Source organism: Equus caballus, chromosome 2, assembly GCF_041296265.1.
Source record: "Equus caballus isolate H_3958 breed thoroughbred chromosome 2, TB-T2T, whole genome shotgun sequence".
NCBI classification, from domain to species: domain Eukaryota; kingdom Metazoa; phylum Chordata; class Mammalia; order Perissodactyla; family Equidae; genus Equus; species Equus caballus.
Window position 1 is genome coordinate 106814062 of NC_091685.1, and position 18156 is coordinate 106832217.

At 42.8% G+C, this 18156-nt stretch overlaps 1 protein-coding gene and 1 long non-coding RNA gene across 51 annotated transcripts in view; one reads left to right on the forward strand and one right to left on the reverse strand.

The window, feature by feature from the left end:
• Positions 1–6300, reverse strand: part of LARP1B (La ribonucleoprotein 1B) — a 138577-nt gene extending 132277 nt beyond the window's left edge. For 26 of the 50 annotated variants that reach the window (XR_002806512.2, XR_011435959.1, XR_002806515.2 and 23 more), the window contains exon 1: positions 5130–5961. Coding sequence is in view for 17 of the 50 variants with exons in the window: in XM_070259123.1 (XP_070115224.1) it covers positions 5130–5634 (505 nt within the window). In the remaining 33 variants the exon portion in view is untranslated. Of the gene's footprint in view, positions 1–5129 lie in introns of all 50 variants that reach the window. The other 24 variants (XR_011435918.1, XR_011435877.1, XR_011435966.1 and 21 more) reach the window with 4 other exon arrangements.
• A 40-nt stretch (positions 6301–6340) lies between these two features.
• The window catches only part of LOC138922931 (uncharacterized), a 28733-nt gene continuing 16917 nt past the window's right edge, over positions 6341–18156 (forward strand). The window contains exon 1 of the long non-coding RNA XR_011436061.1: positions 6341–6540. This is a non-coding gene — a long non-coding RNA (uncharacterized lncRNA). The remainder of the gene's footprint in view (positions 6541–18156) is intronic.

The following is an 18156-nucleotide window of genomic DNA, read 5'->3' on the forward strand; positions in this document are numbered from 1 at the left end:
TAACCCTGGAAATCTAGAAGAAAATAATTCTAAATAAATATATAGATATTTAATAAGGTACCTTATTAAAAAAAATAGATAAGGAAAAGAATTCATTTGAATAGCCTGAATACTGAAAACAAAAACTGCAACATAACAGGTGACTTTACTCACTTTAATTTTCAAGACCATAGTCTTTAGCAAAGTTCTAATTAAGAAAATGTACTGACAGGACCGGTCCTGTGGCTGAGTGGTTAAGTTCACATGCTCTGCGTCAGCGGCTCAGGGTTTCAGGGGTTCAGACTCTGGGCTGGACATAGCACTGCTCATCAAGCCATGCTGAGGCAGTGTCCCACAAGCCACAACTAGAAGGACCCACAACTAAAAAGAAGATGCACTAACAGATATCAATATTTCACAAGACTTTATTATACTAAAGGGAGACATATAGTAATGGAGAAATTTTGCTACAGTACAAGAGTGTATTAAAAAAAACTACTTAGGGGCCAGCCAGTAGCACAGCAGTTAAGTGCACACATTCCACTTCTCGGCGGCCCAGGGTTGGCCAGTTCGGATACCGGGTGCGGACACAGCACCGCTTGGCACGCCATGCTGTGGTAGGCGTCCCACATATAAAGTAGAGGAAAACGGGCATGGATGTTAGCTCAGGGCCAGCCTCCCTCAGCAAAAAGAGGAGGATTGGCAGTAGTTAGCTCAGGGCTAACCTTCCTCAAAAAAATTAAAAAATTTAAAAAATTTAAAAACTACTTAATTCTCATACTCTAAAAGTGAGAGTATCAATTTGTACAGTCACTTTAGAGAGCAACTTGTCAACTAACAAACTGTGATCTAACAATGCCATTCTCATCATCTATCCTAGAGAAAGTCAGATATGTATACAAAAAGTATATATAAAAATGTTGTTTGAAACAACAAGGATGTTGAGCAGTAGGTAAATGGCTAAATCAACTATATCAGTTATATTTACAGACCACTTCTCAGCAAATTTTTGAAGGAGTTTAGATTAAAAAGAATCAATCTCGGGGCCGGCCCTGTGGCCGAGTGGTTAGGTTTGCACGCTCCGCTGCAGGCGGCCCAGTGTTTCGTTGGTTCGAATCCTGGGCGCAGACATGGCACCGCTCATCGAGTCACGCAAGGTGGTGTCCCATATGCCACAACTAGAAGGACCCACAACTAAGAATATACAGCTATGTACCGGGGGGCTTTGGGGAGAAAAAGGAAAAAAATAAAATCTTTAAAAAAAAAAAAAAAGAATCAACCTCATCACAAGAAAAAAATACTTTGTAACTATGTATGGGGACAGATGTTAATTAGACTTATTGTGGTGATCCTTTCAAAATATATACAAATATCAAACCACTATATTTTACACCTGTAACTAACATAATGTTATATGTCAATTATACCACAATAAAAAATTTTTAAAACCTCACTAATTGTAAACAGGAAAAATAAAAGGATCAACTAACACTTTAAATGAAAAATGGAGAATGATATTATTTCTAAACACATATACAAAACACTATTTCGAAGTAGCTGCATAGAAAGGTCTGAAAGAGGGGGCCGGCCCAGTGGCGCAGCGGTTAAGTTCGCACCTTCTGCTTCAGCAGTCCAGGGTTCGCAGCTTTGGATCCCGGGTGCGGACATGGCACCGCTTGGCACGCCATGCTGTGGTAGGCGTCCCACATATAAAGTGGAGGAAGATGGTCATGGATGTTAGCTCAGGGCCAGGGTTCCTCAGCAAAAAAGAGGAGGACTGGCAGTAGTTAGCTCAGGGCTAATCTTCCTCAAAAAAAAAAAGAAAGGTCTGAAAGAATATTCCAAGTAAACTGGTAACATGATTATCTCTTTTGTGAAAGGGGCATCAAAAGTTCTGTTTTTACAAGAAGAGTGTATTTATGTATCATTTATATAGCTTACTAAAATGTTATTAGAATAGTAACAGTAAGCTTATTTGAGGTTTCTGGGAAGCAAACACTGGGAGAAAAGAGGGCTGATGAGGATAAGAGAAGACTAAGGATGAAAAAAGATGGAATAATCAATATTTTTACAGACTATGTTTTCATGAGTAAAAGAATTAAAATTATTTTAGAAAGCTGATTTTTAACATGCAAAATATAACCAAGGCTACAGGTTATTAATAAATACCATACTGGGGGCTAGCCCAGTGGTGGAGTGGTTCAGTTCACGCGCTCTGCTTCGGCGGCCCAGGGTTTCGCTGGTTCAGATCCTGGGCGCGGACATGGCATCACTTATCAGGCCACTGTGAGGCTGCGTCCCACATGCCACAACTAGAAGAACCCACAACTAAAATATACAACTATGCACTGGTGGGATTTGGGGAGAAAAAGCAGGGGGAAAAAAAGATTGGCAACAGTTGTTAGCTCAGATGCCAATCTTTAAAAAATAAAAATAAAAATAAAATAAATACCATGTTGTGATTTTAATTAAAGGCCTCCAAAATAAATAAAACTACTGTTAAAAATGTTAGGATGGATTGGGAGACAAGTCTTTCTGGTCTCCTGACTGAATGTAAGACTGCAGTGACACTACTCTAGGCCTCTTGGGTGGGCCAGGCTTTGGCTGAAAGAAGGCTTATCTGGATTGCCAGAAACAGCTATACACAGGCCGGCACCATCCCCAACGTGGAAGAAAGCATCTCACAAGGGGTGAAAAAGCAAGAATGTTTCACTTGCAGGTGAGTTAGAACTGCAGGTTCTAACAGAGAAAACTCATGATTACCGGTCCCAAAATACTCCCCTACACTTCCTATAATGTTTCTCTCTCTGATAATAAACTTCCCGGCAAAATGTGGTGAATGGAATCCTTATACTTCATTAAGAGAGTGACATTAAATCCAGGTTTTCCCGGGACAGACATGGTGTAAGTCTGTTATTTCAGCATAATTTATATCCTCCTCTTTTCCTCTCAAGAGTATCTCAGTTTGCAGGCTAAATTATACAGGCCCCCTACTAATAGATTATTGTGCTAACTTAACACTCCCTAGTTTGCACCTACTCTGGACCCTAAAGGTCCTCTGCTCCTATTTCATTATTCTTGAAGTGGCAAATTTGCTTAGGAAAATAGGAAGCCAAAGCACCCAGCTTATAGATGGCACTGTGGTAGTAAGAACAGGAAGAGGTGAATACATCCACTTCATTCATTTACAAGGCCCAAAACCCTTGCCAGAAATCAACTAGCTAGTTAGTAACAATATCTAGAGTAGAACCCAAGCTTCTCATAATCTTTCATCTAAGTTACCTCAACTATTCAACTACAAATAGAAGTTGTGGTAGAAGAGTGTAGAGTCAGTATTAGGGAGAGACTATAAAGTCACTACGCTACTCTAAGTCTGAAGAACTGTACTCCTGTGAGCACAGAATGGATTCCAAGAACAGAAAGAGTTGCCTACAGAGAGATATCAGCAAAACTGAAATTCCCATGAACCACATCATACATCAAGCATCAGCTTGTTCTTAATCTCCAACAAAGACCAAAATCCCCAATGAAGGCACCTGTAGTTTAATTATATTAAGCTGTTAAACATTTTTCACAAGGTCATTTCCAATTAAAATTCCTGAGCCTGACTTTAAAAGTTTTTAAAACGTATCAAACTGATTTTACACTCAACCAAGACCTCAGGGTTTTTGGGTAGTTCACTGAATACAATATATAATTGTGTTTAAGTCTAAAAGTAGTGAGGTGAGACAGCCATTAAGATTCACTGCGGCTGTCTTTCTCTTTGCTAAACTTTATGGAGATTTTGCTTTAAGACTTTCCTTCTCTTCAGTTACTGTATACTGTATTCTGTATTATATATATTATATTATATAATAATATTATAATATATAAATAATTATATTATATAATAATATATTATATTATATAATTATATCTATATTATATACTGTATTCTGTATACTGTATACTGTATTCAGTTTACTAATAGTAGTAAACAAATAGACCTTTGCAGCTAGGAGAGAACGATGGCAATATTAAATTTAGAGCAAATGTTTAAGTAGCTTTTTCTGCAAATGTCAAAATTTATTATGAATAATAAGTATTGTAGCATAAAAGCTAAAGATATCAGTTTTAACACTAATCTCACTCTATTGGAGTTCCTCTGAAGAAATGTTAATATACCCACAATACAATGTAACGATCAACTTACATTCATACCACATCCTTCATTTCATTTGATCGTCACAACCCTGTAAACATGCTCAAATTTTCCCTTTCCCACTATTAACCTTTTTTAAGAAAAAGTCAAGCTTTGCAAATAAACAGCTGTAAATTTCTATATAAAAAGTTCAATTGGCTACAAATTAATTTAGAAAGCAAAACTAGAAGACACTGCTTTTTGCCTTCGTTTTATTTAGTATTTCCACTTAAAAAAACAAAAAACCTACAGTTACTACAACCAAAATAAAACACGAAGGGCCACACTGCATTGGTCAGCAATCAAGTGCAGGGGCATAATCTAATCTCCTCTAAACGGAAGGAAGCCTAACCAAAAGTTAGAAAACTACCATTTACCCAAGGTGCCAGCCACTGTCATGACAACTATTCCATTTCAATTATTTTCCACCACAACCATAACTCAAAGCATTTTAGCAGCAACCACAGTATAGACTCTCATTTTTAACACAACTACTTGGCAGTGTTTTGAAAATACTGAGATTTTCAGCTTATCGATTATTTCACAATAAAAAAAAAAAAATCACAATCGCGCTTCCACTTGCAAATCAATCCCCTTGTTCCGACTTGCTTCACCCTTTCCAAAAGGCCCACAAAAACTTTTCTATAGGATGAACGGCAGGATCCACCTAAAGTTAGCTTTCCCAAGTCACTAACACGTGGGGGCAATCCAATCGAGGCCGGCCCGGCGGGCCGCCAAGCTACGCACCCCCTCAGGTCAAGGAGAGCCGAGGTCCCACCTCTTCCTGCCGCTCCCTTCCCAAATGTCCATTTATGTAAATAGGCAGAATGAATGACACCTTGGAACGAAATACCTCGGACTGACAGCGAAAGGAGGCTCGCCCCTCCCCCAGCCCCGAGCCAGCCTCGGCCGCCACGCGAGTCGCCCCGGCACACACCCTCCCAGTGCCCACCGCAGGGGAGCCACCGACCTGCCTCCAGGGTTTCCAGTGGGGGCGGCGGCGGCCCCGTCCCGGCGGGGGACAGGTGCTGGGGAGGCTTTTTGGTCCAGGGATTCTCCTTAGGCGGGGGCGGCGGCGGCCGCCGCAGCTTTTCCTCAGGACCGGCCGCCGCCTCCTTCTCCCGGGCGTCTTTAATCGTCGGGTCCCGCGACAGCGGTGGCGGCGGCTCTCCGCCGAAGGGGCCCCCCGGCCCGCGGGTCTTGTGCGCCAGGTGCACCGCCAGGGGCCTCACGGGCACGGCCGCCTGGGGCACGCTGTGTCCCAGTACCGGCACCGGCGACGGCTCTCCCCGCGCCCCCGCGCTGGTGGCGGACGCGGCCCTCTCCTCCCTCGCCGCCTCCTTGCCCTCCCGTTCGGGCGGGGGCAGCTGCTCCGCCTGCCGGCTCGCCGCGGCCGACAGCGACTCCCTCTCGGCAGCCGCCGCGGACAGCTCCCCCCGAGAGTGAGCGGCGGGCACCGGGGCGCGAGCAGACATCGTCTCCTTGCCGCAGCTGCCCCAGCCGGGGAGAGCCCGGGGCCGGGGAGCCCGGCTGCCGGCCTCTCCGCCGGGGTACCGACTGGCTCCGGCCCGGGGCAGAGGACCCGAGAGCCCGACCGCCGTCGTCGCCGCCGCCGCCACCGCCGCCCGCGTCGGCCGAGGCCGTGCAGCGCCCGGCGTGCCGCCCCTCCCCGCGTCGAACGGAGCGCTAACCGCCCGCCGGCCCAGCCCGCCCGAGCAGCGCACGCTCCGAGCCGGCCAACACGCGCCGGGCGCCGCAGCCGGGAGCCGCGAGCCCTCACCTGGCGCGGGCGGCGGCGGACGCGCAGCGAGCCGGCGCCGGAGGACCTCTAGCGGAGTAGGGGAGGCGCGCGCCCCGACAGCCGGTAACTGCTCGCGGGGGCGTGGAGGGGGCGGTCCGAGAGGACGGGCGGGGGCGGGGCCTCCCGGATGAGCGTGACGTGGCTACTCACCGGCTCGTGCGCTCGCCAGGCCGCCGCCCGCGGTGCTTGACTGACGAGCCTGCCTGGGTGCCGCCCCGCCTAAGGGCCGGCCCCGCCCCAGCGGCCAGCCGACCCGGAGGAGGGCGAACGGGGCGAGTCCCCGGCTGCCGGCCCGGGGTGGGGTGGGGCGCGCCCCGGCCTCTGTGACTCGCGGCGGGCGAGGGGCGGGGCAGGTCACGCACGTGGCGCGGGCGCTCGCTGGGCCCCACGCCCTGCGGCGGGGCGGGGTCGTCTCGGCCGCCGACCCTGGGCGCGTCCAGAACGGGCCGGGGTCTCGGAGCGGGCTGCTTTGAATCTTCCGTCTGTCACGTCACCCCGGGAAAAAGTTTCCACCTGGCGCTTTGGGGCACCGCGGTCACCTGTAATCTTAGCCGCGTCCAAAATGAAAACGGTGTAATCTGTAGGTAACTATTTCTGAAACCTTTGCCCTGATGCTCGGTTTAGTGCCCTTCCCCGCCCCGGTTCCCACCCACGAGCTGAAATATTTTTAAAGTGCTCTTGACTAAAACAAACAGTTCATATTTTGCCAACTTTTTAAAAATTATTACCTGTTCCTTTAATTTGTAGAGAGAACACTTGTTTACAAATTAACCATGTTCCAAATATTTTTTTCTGAGATGGATGTATGTTAAAAAGGTACGAATGTTTTGATTTTAAAAATCTGATAAGAGCTTTCTACTTGGCACTCCGATTCAATGAGGGATTATAGTGGTTCCATGTGCGTGTATTCATGAGTTAATAATGTTGTGTTCCGGTGCATGGTCGCTCAGAATCGGGTCGGCCTGGTGAGATTTTTTTTGGCTGAGGGAGCTCCCCCTCTAAATATCTGTATCTGCCATTTGTATGGACTTGACAGCAGTTTCTCCTGGCTTCCTTTAGGGTACCAAACTCTGCAGAAAATTTGTGCAGGACTCCCCTCGCATGAATCTTGTTTAACACATTCAACTCGAGATTAATATTTTTATTTAGTCAGAAGTTAAGTTTTGTCACGTCAGCTCCTGCTCCATGAATGAGTGATGTTCACAGTGTCCTGTCCTCAACAGCCCTACTCAGCTTCTGTACACCTGTGCTTGTGGCTTCTGTTATGCAGTCAGTCCATCTCAGGTTTGGTCTTCCTCTTTTCCTGCTGCCTTCTACTTTTCCCAGCATGATTGTCTTTTCCAAGGATCCTGCCTTCTCATGATGTGCCCAAAGCAGGACAGCCTCAATTTTATCAGTTTTTCCAGCGATAGTTCAGGCTTAATTTCCTCTAAGACCCACTTGTTTGTCTTTCTGGGTATCCATAGAGCTCTTCTCTAACAGCATATTTCGGTCAAATGAATCCATTTCTTTCCGGTCAGCCTTCTTCACTGTCCAGCTTTCTCACCTGTACATAGTAATGGAGAATACAAGAGTGTGGATAATCTTGGCCTTATTCTCTAATGACGCTTCCTTACACTTAATGATCTTTCCCGGTTCTTTCATTGCTGCCCTTCCAAGTCTCAGTCTTCTCTTGATTTCTTGGCTGCAGTCTCCATTTAAGTTGATGACCAAGGGGCCGGCCAGCTGGCGCAGCGGTTAAGTGCTCACGTTCCGCTTCGGTGGCCCGGGGTTCAGGGGTTCGGATCCCAGGTGTGAACATGGGACCACTTGGCAAGCCATGCTGTGGTAGGCATCCCACATATAAAGCAGAGGAAGATGGGCACGGATGTTAGCTCAGGGCCAGTCTTGGCAGCAGTTAGCTCAGGGCTAATCTTCCTTAAGTAGGTAAAGAAATAAATAGATGACCGAACCAAGGTAAACAAATCTTTAAACGCTTTCAATATCTTCATTGTCTACGTTAAAGTTGTCTAGTTCTTCTGTAGTGGTGATATTTGTTTTCTTGATGTTCAAATGCATTCCTATTTTGGCACTTTCTTCTTTTTCTTTCATCAGAAGTCCTTTCAAGTCATTGCTGCTTTCTGCCAGTAAGATGGTATCATCTGTATATCTTAGATTGTTGATGTTTCTTCCACCAATTTTCTCTCCTCCTTCATCTGAGTCTAGGCCAGTTTTTCATGACACGTTCTGTGTACAGATTAAACAGATGAGATAAAATTCACCCTTGTCTGACCCTTTGCCTATAGGAAGCCATTCTATCTCTTCATATTCGGTCCTGACAGTGGCTTCTTGTCCACAAAACAGGTTATGCATGAGGACAGTCAAGTGCTGAGGCGTGCCCATTTCTTTCAGAGCAGCCCACAGCTTTTCATGATCCACGCAAACACTTGACTTTAGTAGTAGTGGCATAAATTCTTTGTTTTCCTAAGATGAATAAATTTTTCATACCTTACAACAGTTGTAAACAATATTTTCCATATGATTAATTTCCAATTTACTTGACTCTAAGCAACTTCCCAAACCTATTTCCAATTAGATAGGGATTGTACTTCCACCTGTATTCCCAGAAAAGCTCCATTTTTACTAGCTCCGTTATTGGTAAAGCTTTGTGTTTTTAACTACCAACTAGCTGCTCTTCCTGTTAGAATCAGCCTTTTGGAGTCCTGCCAGGTAATGGTTGACTCTCTTACAAAAGACAAATTCGCACTCGGTATGACTCAGGGAGCACATTGTCTTTTACCATCTGTTTAAATAGTTGTGGATTAAAGACTGATTCATTTGAGAAAAAGCTTGTGTGGAATGGTTCTCCGAAGTTAGATTCGTATGAGCTACCTAACCATGGTTGGTGGTTTTGTTGTTGCTGTTTTTTTTTTTCTTTTAAAGTGAAAAATCGTAAAGGTGCTTTAATGAAACACAGGAGGACTTTCTTGGAAATAGGTTGTACTTGAAGGGAGAGAAGAACTGGAGGTGTTACCGAAACCAAAGTGGGTACGTCTCCTGACAAGTTAAGTAAGACTCTCCACCAGAAGTAGTTGTCTCACAAAGTAAAGTATAGTTGCAGCAAATCGGAGACCGTGCAGAATCATTTCCAAAGTCATGGCGTCCCCAGCCAAAGGAAAGCAGGGACCTTTTATTCGGATAAGGAATGAATATTCAAAAGGGAGAGGTGGATATTGGCTTGCACAGGCTCAATTGGAAAACATGCTTCCACACACACTACAGGTTAGAGTAATAAGGCCTAAGCTCCTCCTGGAGAGATCTTGGCATTAAAAATAAGGCAAAGGTCATAGGCGTAGCTCTGGTGGTGAGGCTTGGTCAGGTTCAGGGTGATTGGTGACTGCATATCCTTAAAAAAAAAAAGGAAAAAAACAATTTAGAAGAACAGTTAAATGTTTCCAGGACCCGGCCCGGTGGTGCAGCAGTTAAGTTCGAACGTTCTGCTTCTCGGCAGCCCGGGGTTCACCGGTTCACATCCCGGGTGCGGACATGGCATGGCTTGGCACGCCATGCTGTGGTAGGCATCCCACATATAAACTAGAAGAAGATGGGCATGGATGTTAGCTCAGGGCCAGTCTTCCTCAGCAAAAAGAGGAGGATTGGCAGCAGATGTTAGCTCAGGGCTGATCTTCCTCAAAAAAATTTTTAAAAAAAACACAAAATATGTTCCCAAACCCACCCTTGAGTTCCTTGAGGCAATTAGTCCCGAGGGTAAATGTGTCCTCAGAAGGTCTCTAAAGAACCCAATAGTAGGTGTTTGGGATCTTCACTGTAGTGCAGTGCCACTGATGTCATTGAAGGGAGTTGGCTCCTTGTTGACCGTCTTTTAAATGCACATTAATAACTACTGCTTCCACATACTGCTTCTTGGAAACAACTTCCCCTAGCTTCTATTTGCCCCTCCATGTCTGCTCTCCACCCTTTTCCTGCTCTTGCGCGCAGGAGGGTTAACCTGTCCAGATTGCACCAGTGGATGCCCTCGCCCTTGTTGGTATCTCGGTGGGTTCAGGCAGTGGGAGGTCTCTGTAGGAGATTGGAGGCCAGAGGAAAGTGAGGTCATAGTCCTTATTCCCCAAGCTGCGTCCCCAAGGATTGACTGCAGAACCTTCTTTGTAAATTTAATTTCTCCAGTCCTTCCCTTTGCCCCTTCAGGCCTAGGAGTAGTAACTGCTAGCCCTTGGAGTGCTGCACTATCCCTTGCTGTTTTCCCTGACTCTTGCCTGCCCGTCTGTAAATGGCCCTTTTAATAACTCTCTTCAAATCTTGCAGTTTGAGCTCCCCATCTGGTTTTTGATGGGACCCTGACTGACCTAATTTGCCATTGCTGAACCTCCATTACATTAAGTCATTTGGCCTCTGCTGCTAATTGCCAGATCTTTCCTCTGCTTCTTAGTTCAAAATCAAGGAAGACAGACTGATTGGCTCAATTTTTTTTTGTAGCCAGGTCACACAAGTCATTATCCATCCTACAGATTATTCGCCCTTGGGTAAGGTCCCCGTCTAGCCTAGAGGAACAAGTTATTTGGTTTAAAACATTGCCATCAAGGCAATGGGAGTGGGAGAGCCAGTTATCAGTAAGAATGTGAGAGAGGTACATCCTTTAACCAGGTTTTCTTCCCTTTCCCTTATCTTTGTGAATGGCACCTCCTTCCACTCCATATAATGAGGAGTCATCCTTTCACACACCTCTTTCCCTTGCTCTCCCTAATCTATTCATTTACCAATATTTCTCAAGCATCTACAGGGAAGCTTTCTAGGCTCTCACTAAGAGCAGTTGATTATACCTCCTAAGTGTCTATCAAGTCCTGCTTTCTTCACTGTCACCACCTTACTCCAGGCTGCCATCAAGCTACTATAATACTGTTACAGCCTTTTTTTTTTTTTTTTTTTTGCTGTGGAAGATTCCCCTTGAGCTAACATCATCTTTTACCAGTCTTCCTCTTTTTGTGTGTGAGCCACTGCCATCGCATGACCACTGGCAAGTCATGTAGGTCCACCCCTGGGAACTGGGTGAACCTGGGCTACCAATGTAGAGCATGCTGAACTTAACCACTAGGCCGCTGGGGCTGGCCCCTATTACGGCCTCTTAACTGGCCTCTCTGCCTCCACTTAGAGCTATTTGATAAAATTATTGTGAGGATTACATCAGATGATATTTGTAAAATGCTTACCAAAGACCTTAGCTACTACTGCTTATTTTTATTGCTTTTAAATCCATAGTCCAGGATAAGTGACCTTAAGTTTACTGAATACTGAGGTTAGAAACCTGATTTTTGTGTGTGTGTGTGATAGAAAACTGGAATCTAGAGCACAGGTATAGGGTTATCTTTTCAAAGAAGGGAGAATGGTTTTCTAGGCCCTCAGAAGTTATGAAACACCTGAAGTATTATCCTTATACAGACTTGATAATCACATTGTTCAAATGAGCCTGTAAAAGATGAATCTTGTTTTTCCTGTTTAGAGTATGCTATTATATCCTCAGATGCTTGAACCCACTCCTTCTCCCGTTCCCCTTGGTGTCTCAGGAAATTAAAGTCCCATGAGAACATCAAGATCTTTGTTTTTATTACCAGTGCAATTTAGGTTCAGGCTGGCAAACAGCCAATGTGCAATTAGCTGTACTGTATGCTAGAGAAGTTTCAAAGAATTCATTAGATACAATCTGTTTCAAAGTCCTGCAGTCCAAGAAGATAAAACTGAGCCCAGAGATTTTTTTAACTTCCTATAAAGTAATGACTTTTTAAAAGACCGATTTTTTAACTGGATATACTGAACTATCATTACCTCTAAGTCACAGAGCCTTGGGCCCTGTTTATCATAATAATAGCTTTAATTATGAGCTAAATGCTCGGATGAGTACTAAATACTTCCAGTTATCTCTAACCTTCAACACAGGGTCAATGCCAATGTGTGTTTGAAAGGCTTTGCACCTTCCCTTCAATAGATAAAACTGACAGATTCAATCTTAGATAAAGTGAGAATAAAAGCACCTTTAGAAAATTTTGCTCTTTTTTTTACTTATCTGTATCATGCAGATAGGTAAAAGCACTCTGCTCACTATGCAAACATATCCCCAAAACAAGTCTAGGCTACCTTTCGACCAGATTGCTGTTCCTAAGTAGGTAGCTCCCTTACTTTTAGGTAGGTTTTAATAGGCCAGTTTAACAGAAATAGGAACTCTCAAAAGTTTGTGTCTTGCCTAAGAACTCTCTGTCAATAATAGTTAGGATTGATACTCAAAACTGTCTCCCTCTCCTGGCACACTATTTAGTCTTTTTTTCTTTTACAATAATGTGTAATAACACAAATAATAAGTAATATTTAATCTCTTTTTAAAATACTCTAAAATAAACTTTTCAAGGAAGCATAACTTTTTTCCTTCTAGTTTTCAAAGAACAGGGATTTTCAAACAATATCATGTAGAAGGGGTTAGTAAGCCTTTTGAATTCTTCCTGCTATCCAGTTATATTTAATATTAATATAGTCTTATGAAAACTGGCACAACATAAATGAGATCTTTAAATTCTAGTTCAGATGAACTACAATGGTTAACATCAGAAAAATAAACTTTGTAAAGAAATTAGGGAAAAGTTTTTATCAGCTTCTTAATATTTATCATTGCTTATTTTAACCAATTAGTAAATATTTGCTGAGTACTTATTGTGGCCCAGTAACTGGGCTAGACTCTGGAGGTACACTGGTGAACTGGTCAGTTCAGGGACCTACACAGAGAGGCAGAATGCACAGTGCAGTGGCTTTCAGACCTCGTGATTTAATACGTATACCTGAATCAAAAGTTTCACAAACTGTAGGGCCAGCCAGGTGGCACAGGGGTTGAGTTCGTATATTCCACTTCAGCGGCCTGGGATCGCCGATTCAGATCCTGGTTGTGGACCTATGCACTGCTTGTCAAGCCATGCTGTGGTAGGCGTCCCACATATAAAGTAGAGGAAGATGGGCACGGATGTGAGCTGAGGGCTAGTCTTCCACAGCAAAAAGAGGAAGATTGGCAGCAGATGTTAGCTCACAGCTAATCTTCCTCAAAAATAAATAAATAAATAAATAAATAAAATCATTTAAAAAAAAAGAATACTGGTTTCTTAAAAAAAAAAAGTTTCACAAACCAATACTTATCCTTACTAAATGAATACAGTCTTATGTGATCTATTCTGTTCCATTTCACTTTTTTTAAGAAGCTCTAAATTTCTTTTTTTCTAAATTAACTTCTTGACCCAGGTACAGATTGTAACCTACAGTTAAAAAAACTGACAGTGGTTGAACTGAAACGAGATTATCTGAGTTCAAATGCCAGCACTGCCACTTCCCAACAGTAAAACTAAGGGCAAATTATTTAACTTCACTGTGATTTAGTTTCCCCACCTGTAAAGTGTGAATAACAATTGTACCTACTTTGTATGGTGGTTGTGAGGATTAAAAGGGTTAATTTAGGGCCCGGCCCCATGGCTGAGTGGTTAAACTCTGCTTCAGCAGCCCAGGATTTTCCTGGTTTGGATCCTGGGCACGGACCTAGCACCAGCACCACTCATCAAACCGTGCTGAGGTGGCATCCCACATAGCTCAACTAGAAGGACCTACAACTAGAATATACAACTGGAGCCAGCCCTGTGGCATAGTAGTTAAGTTTGGCATGCTCTGCTTCAGTGACCAGGTTCACAGGTTCACATCCCAGGCGTGGACCTACACCACTCATCAGCCATGCTGTGGCTGTGTCCCACATACAAAATAGAAGAAGACTGGTACAGATGTTAGCTCAGGGTGAATCTTCTTCAGCAAAAAAAATAAGTAAATAAAAATGAAAACTCACATTATACATAAAAAAAGAGGGCCGGCCTGGTGGCACAGCTGTTAAGTGTCCACGTTCTGCTTTGGCTGCTAGGGGTCCGCCGGTTCGGATCCCTGGTGCAGACATGGCACCGCTCATCAAGCCATGCTGTGGCAGGCGTCCCACGTATAAAGTAGAGAAAGATGGGCATGGATGTTAGCTCAGGGCTAGTCTTCCTCAGCACAAAGAGGAGGATTGGCAGCTGTTAGCTCAGGGCTGATCTTCCTCAAAAAAAAAAAAAAAAGAATATGCAACTATGTACTGGGGGGCTTTGGGGAGAAGAAAAAAAGAGGAAGATTGGCAACAGATGTTAGCTCAGGGCCAATCTTTTAAAATAAAAAAGTTAATTTATTTAAAACTCATAGAGTGCTGCCTGGGAAATAGTAAGGGCCAATAACTGTAAGCCATTGTTGTTGTTATTCTTATTATTACTATTTTTATTTTATTAGAGGAGACTGACAAAAAACAAACTCAGTAATTACAGATTGTTAATAAGTGTTATGAAGAAAACAAATCAAAGAGGTAGAACTTATTTTATTTTTACTGAGGAACATTCACCCTGAGCTAATATCTGTTGCCAGTCTTCCTCTTTTTTTTCTTGAGAAAGATTAGCCCTGAGCTAACATCTGTGCCAGTCTTCCTCTATTTTGTATGTGAGTTACTGCCGCAGCATGGCTGATGAGTGGTATAGATCCACACCTGGGATCGGAACCCACAATCCCAGGCCACTAAAGCAGAGCATGCCAAACTTAACCACTATGCCATGGTGCCAGCCTCATCAAGAAGGTAGAATTTAAACTGAGAATTAGGGGCTGGCCCAGTGGTGTAGAGGTTAAGTTCGCTCTTTCTGCTTTGGCGGCAAGGGGTTCGCCAGTTCGGATCCCAGGTGCAGACATGGCACCACTAGTCAAGTCATACTGTAGCAGGCATCCGACATATAAAGGAGAGGGAAATGGGTACGGCTGTTAGCTCAGGGCCAGTCTTCCTCAGCAAAAAGAGGAGGATTGGCAGTAGTTAGCTCAGGGCTAATCTTCCTCAAAAAAAAAAAAAAAAGATGAAAGGAGCCTGGTGTTAAGGATCTAAAGATGAGGGACGCTGGAGTGTAGTTACCAAGGCCTGGTAAGAGGAGTTTAGCTAGCATGTAATAAACAAAGCAAACTAAGAGATAAGGTTGGAGAGAGAGCCTAAGGCACACCTGCAGGAGCTTCTAGATTGTAGCAGTTTTAATTTTATTCTCAGAGCAATCAGAAGCCTCTGAAAAGTTTTAATAATTAATACCCCTGTTGCTGCAATATAAAGAATGAAGGGGAGTGGGCAGTGACAAAATCCAAAATGTGAAAAACGAAGAAGTTGTGGTAGTCCAGGAATGAGATGATGATGGTCTGCACTCAAATAGTGGTAGTACCTATGGCAATTGAGTGACTTAAGATTCACTTTGGAAATTAACAGGACTCACTGATCTATTAGATGTGGAAAGGAAGATAAAGAAAGAAATCAAGTTCTAAATTTCTGTCTAGAATAACTGAGATAGGGGTATGGGTATAGGATCTTTGCCCCATCTTCTTGGTATTCTTGGTATGTAATTAAGCAGGAGACAAATTTGAGAATCAACTATAGGTGGTATTCCCTGAGTGTTAAATCTGAAAGAATCAAAATATAAGGAATAAACATATGAAAATCATGTTCAGCCTCATTAGAAATCAGAGAAATGCAAATTAAAAACGCAATAAGAAAATACTGCAGAGCCGGCCCCATGGCACAGCAGTTAAGTGCACACGTTGTGCTTCGGCGGCCCCAGGGTTCGCCGGTTTGGATCCTGGGTGCAGACATGGCACCGCTTGGCATGCCATGCTGTGGTAGGCGTCCCACATATAAAGTAGAGGAAGATGGGCATGATGTTAGCTCAGGGCCAGTCTTCCTCAGCAAAAAGAGGAGGATTGGCACCAGTTAGCTCAGGGCTAATCTTCCTCAAAAAAAATAAAGAAAAATAAAAAGAAAAGTCAGGATAGTAGTTACCCTTGTGAAAAAAGGGGGGAGTTAAGAAAAAGAAAGTGAGGAATAGGATTGATTATTCATGTTAAATGACTCAAGGGATTGCCTGTGAATGCTCAGAGGATCATAATAGTTTGCTTAAGTTTGAATAATTGCTTTGTGTATGTACTCAGTTTTCTCATCTATAAAATGGGGATAATAATGGTACCTACTTTATAAAGTTGTGTAAATTAGAAGAGTTAATATATGTAAAGTGCTTGATATACTGCCTAGCCCATGATGTTAAAAACTAAGTGTTAGCTTTACTAACAGTTGTAGTAACCTGTTGTTACCACAGATATATGGTGATACAAAGGAGGCGATGTTTTAAGACATTTAAATTAATTGATCAGAGATATTATATATGTAAATATATTGCTAGTATTTCTTTGAAATGAGAGTGCTCTGTCTCCTGAACTTGAACATCTTGTCAAAGTGCTGATGGATATATCCGTCTGTCATAGGTAAAGTACACAGGCATGAAGATACGCACTAACTCCCCTTGCGTTCCATTGCTCTTGATTCTATGGCCAAACCTGGATTCCCATCAAGACTGGCCTATAGAGAAGAGATCTGTAGATCAGTGAAGACCAGAGTCTAATTCATTAATGGTAATGTTATTCATTGAAAAATAACAATTTAGATTTGAGATTTAATACATCAATGTCTGGGAATTCATCCTTGAAAGCAAATCTATTATTTTTTTCTTTTAGTTTTCAAACATAAACAGAAGTAGAATAGTATAATAAACTCTCATTTACCCATCATCCAACTTTAACAATTAACCACATTTTGCCACTTTTGTTTCATTTATGTACACCCGTGTATTTGTTTTCTATTGCTGCCATAACAAATTACTACAAATTCAGTGTCTTTAAACAAGACAAATTTATTATCTTACAGTTCCATAGGTTAGAAATCCAACATGGTTCTCACTGGGCTAAAATCAGGGTGTTGTCAGGTTTGCATTCGTTTACGCAGGCTCTAGGTGGGGAATCCATTTCCTTGCCTTTTCTAGCTTCTAGAGACTGCTCACATTCCTTAGCTCTGGGGTCCCTTCCTCCATCTTCAAAGCCAGCAGTGGTGGATCGAGTCCGTATCACATCACATCTCTCTGACCTACTCTGTAGTCAAGCCTCCCTTTGCCTCCCTCTTCCACTTTAAAGGACTCGTGATTAGATTGGGCTGTCCGTATAATCCAGGATAATCTCCCCATCTCAAGATCCTTAATGAAATCACATCTGCAAAATCTCTTTTGCCAGGTAAGGTAACATACTCACGGGTTCCAAGGATTAGAACATCTTTAGGGGACCATTATTCTGCCTACTACAGCTTCCACATACACACACACACACACACATTTTTTGTTTTTTCCTGGAATATTTTAAAGTAAATCTCAGACATAAATTTTTGCCTATAAATACTTCAGTATATATCTGTATTTCTTTTCTTCATCTTCAGTCCAGCTTCTGGCTCCATACTCAGTCATATCATTAAAATCACTGATGACCTACTTGTTAATAAATCCACTGGATAATTTTCAGCTTTCATCTTTCTTTTCCTCTCAGTTTTATTTATCAGATTAAGTACTCGGTAGCTAATAGTCAACACTTACATATGTACTAGACACTATTCTAAGTGCTTTGCATGCATTAACTCATTTAATTCTCAAAACAACCTTATAAAATAGGGATGATTATTGCTTCCATTTTAAGATGAGGAAACTGAGACAAAGTGGATAAATGGCTTGCCGAGGATCATACAGTTAGAAAGTGCCAGAGCAAAGATTTGAGCGCAAGCAATTCGGCTCCATAGTTCATACTCTTATTTACTATACTATACCATACTATACTGCCTTTCTTTCTCGTTAAACTTGCTCAGCAATACTAAAAAATAGCTTGTGGTGATTTGTTTATTATCTAAATCCAATTAATGTCTGCATATGGTAAAATGGGTACACTATTGTTTATAGTGTCTTAATGAAAAAAAAGTCCTCTTCACTGAGTCTTAATCCTCAGTTACCATCTTTCGGCTTTTGACTTGCCACTATAAAACTTGAGGATTTAGCATGCCTAATGAGCCCATCCTCCATTCTTCTCCCTATTTTTGATATTTGTAGCTTTTCTATTGTTTACTTTAAATAACATATTTGTACTTACTGTTCCATCAATTTTAGACAAAATCTCTTATATCTTCACTCTGTAAAATGAGAATATATCACCTTACCCTTTGTTCTGTCTTCCAATTTTTGTTTTTCTTTAGCGTTTTAACCTTCTTTATTGTGAA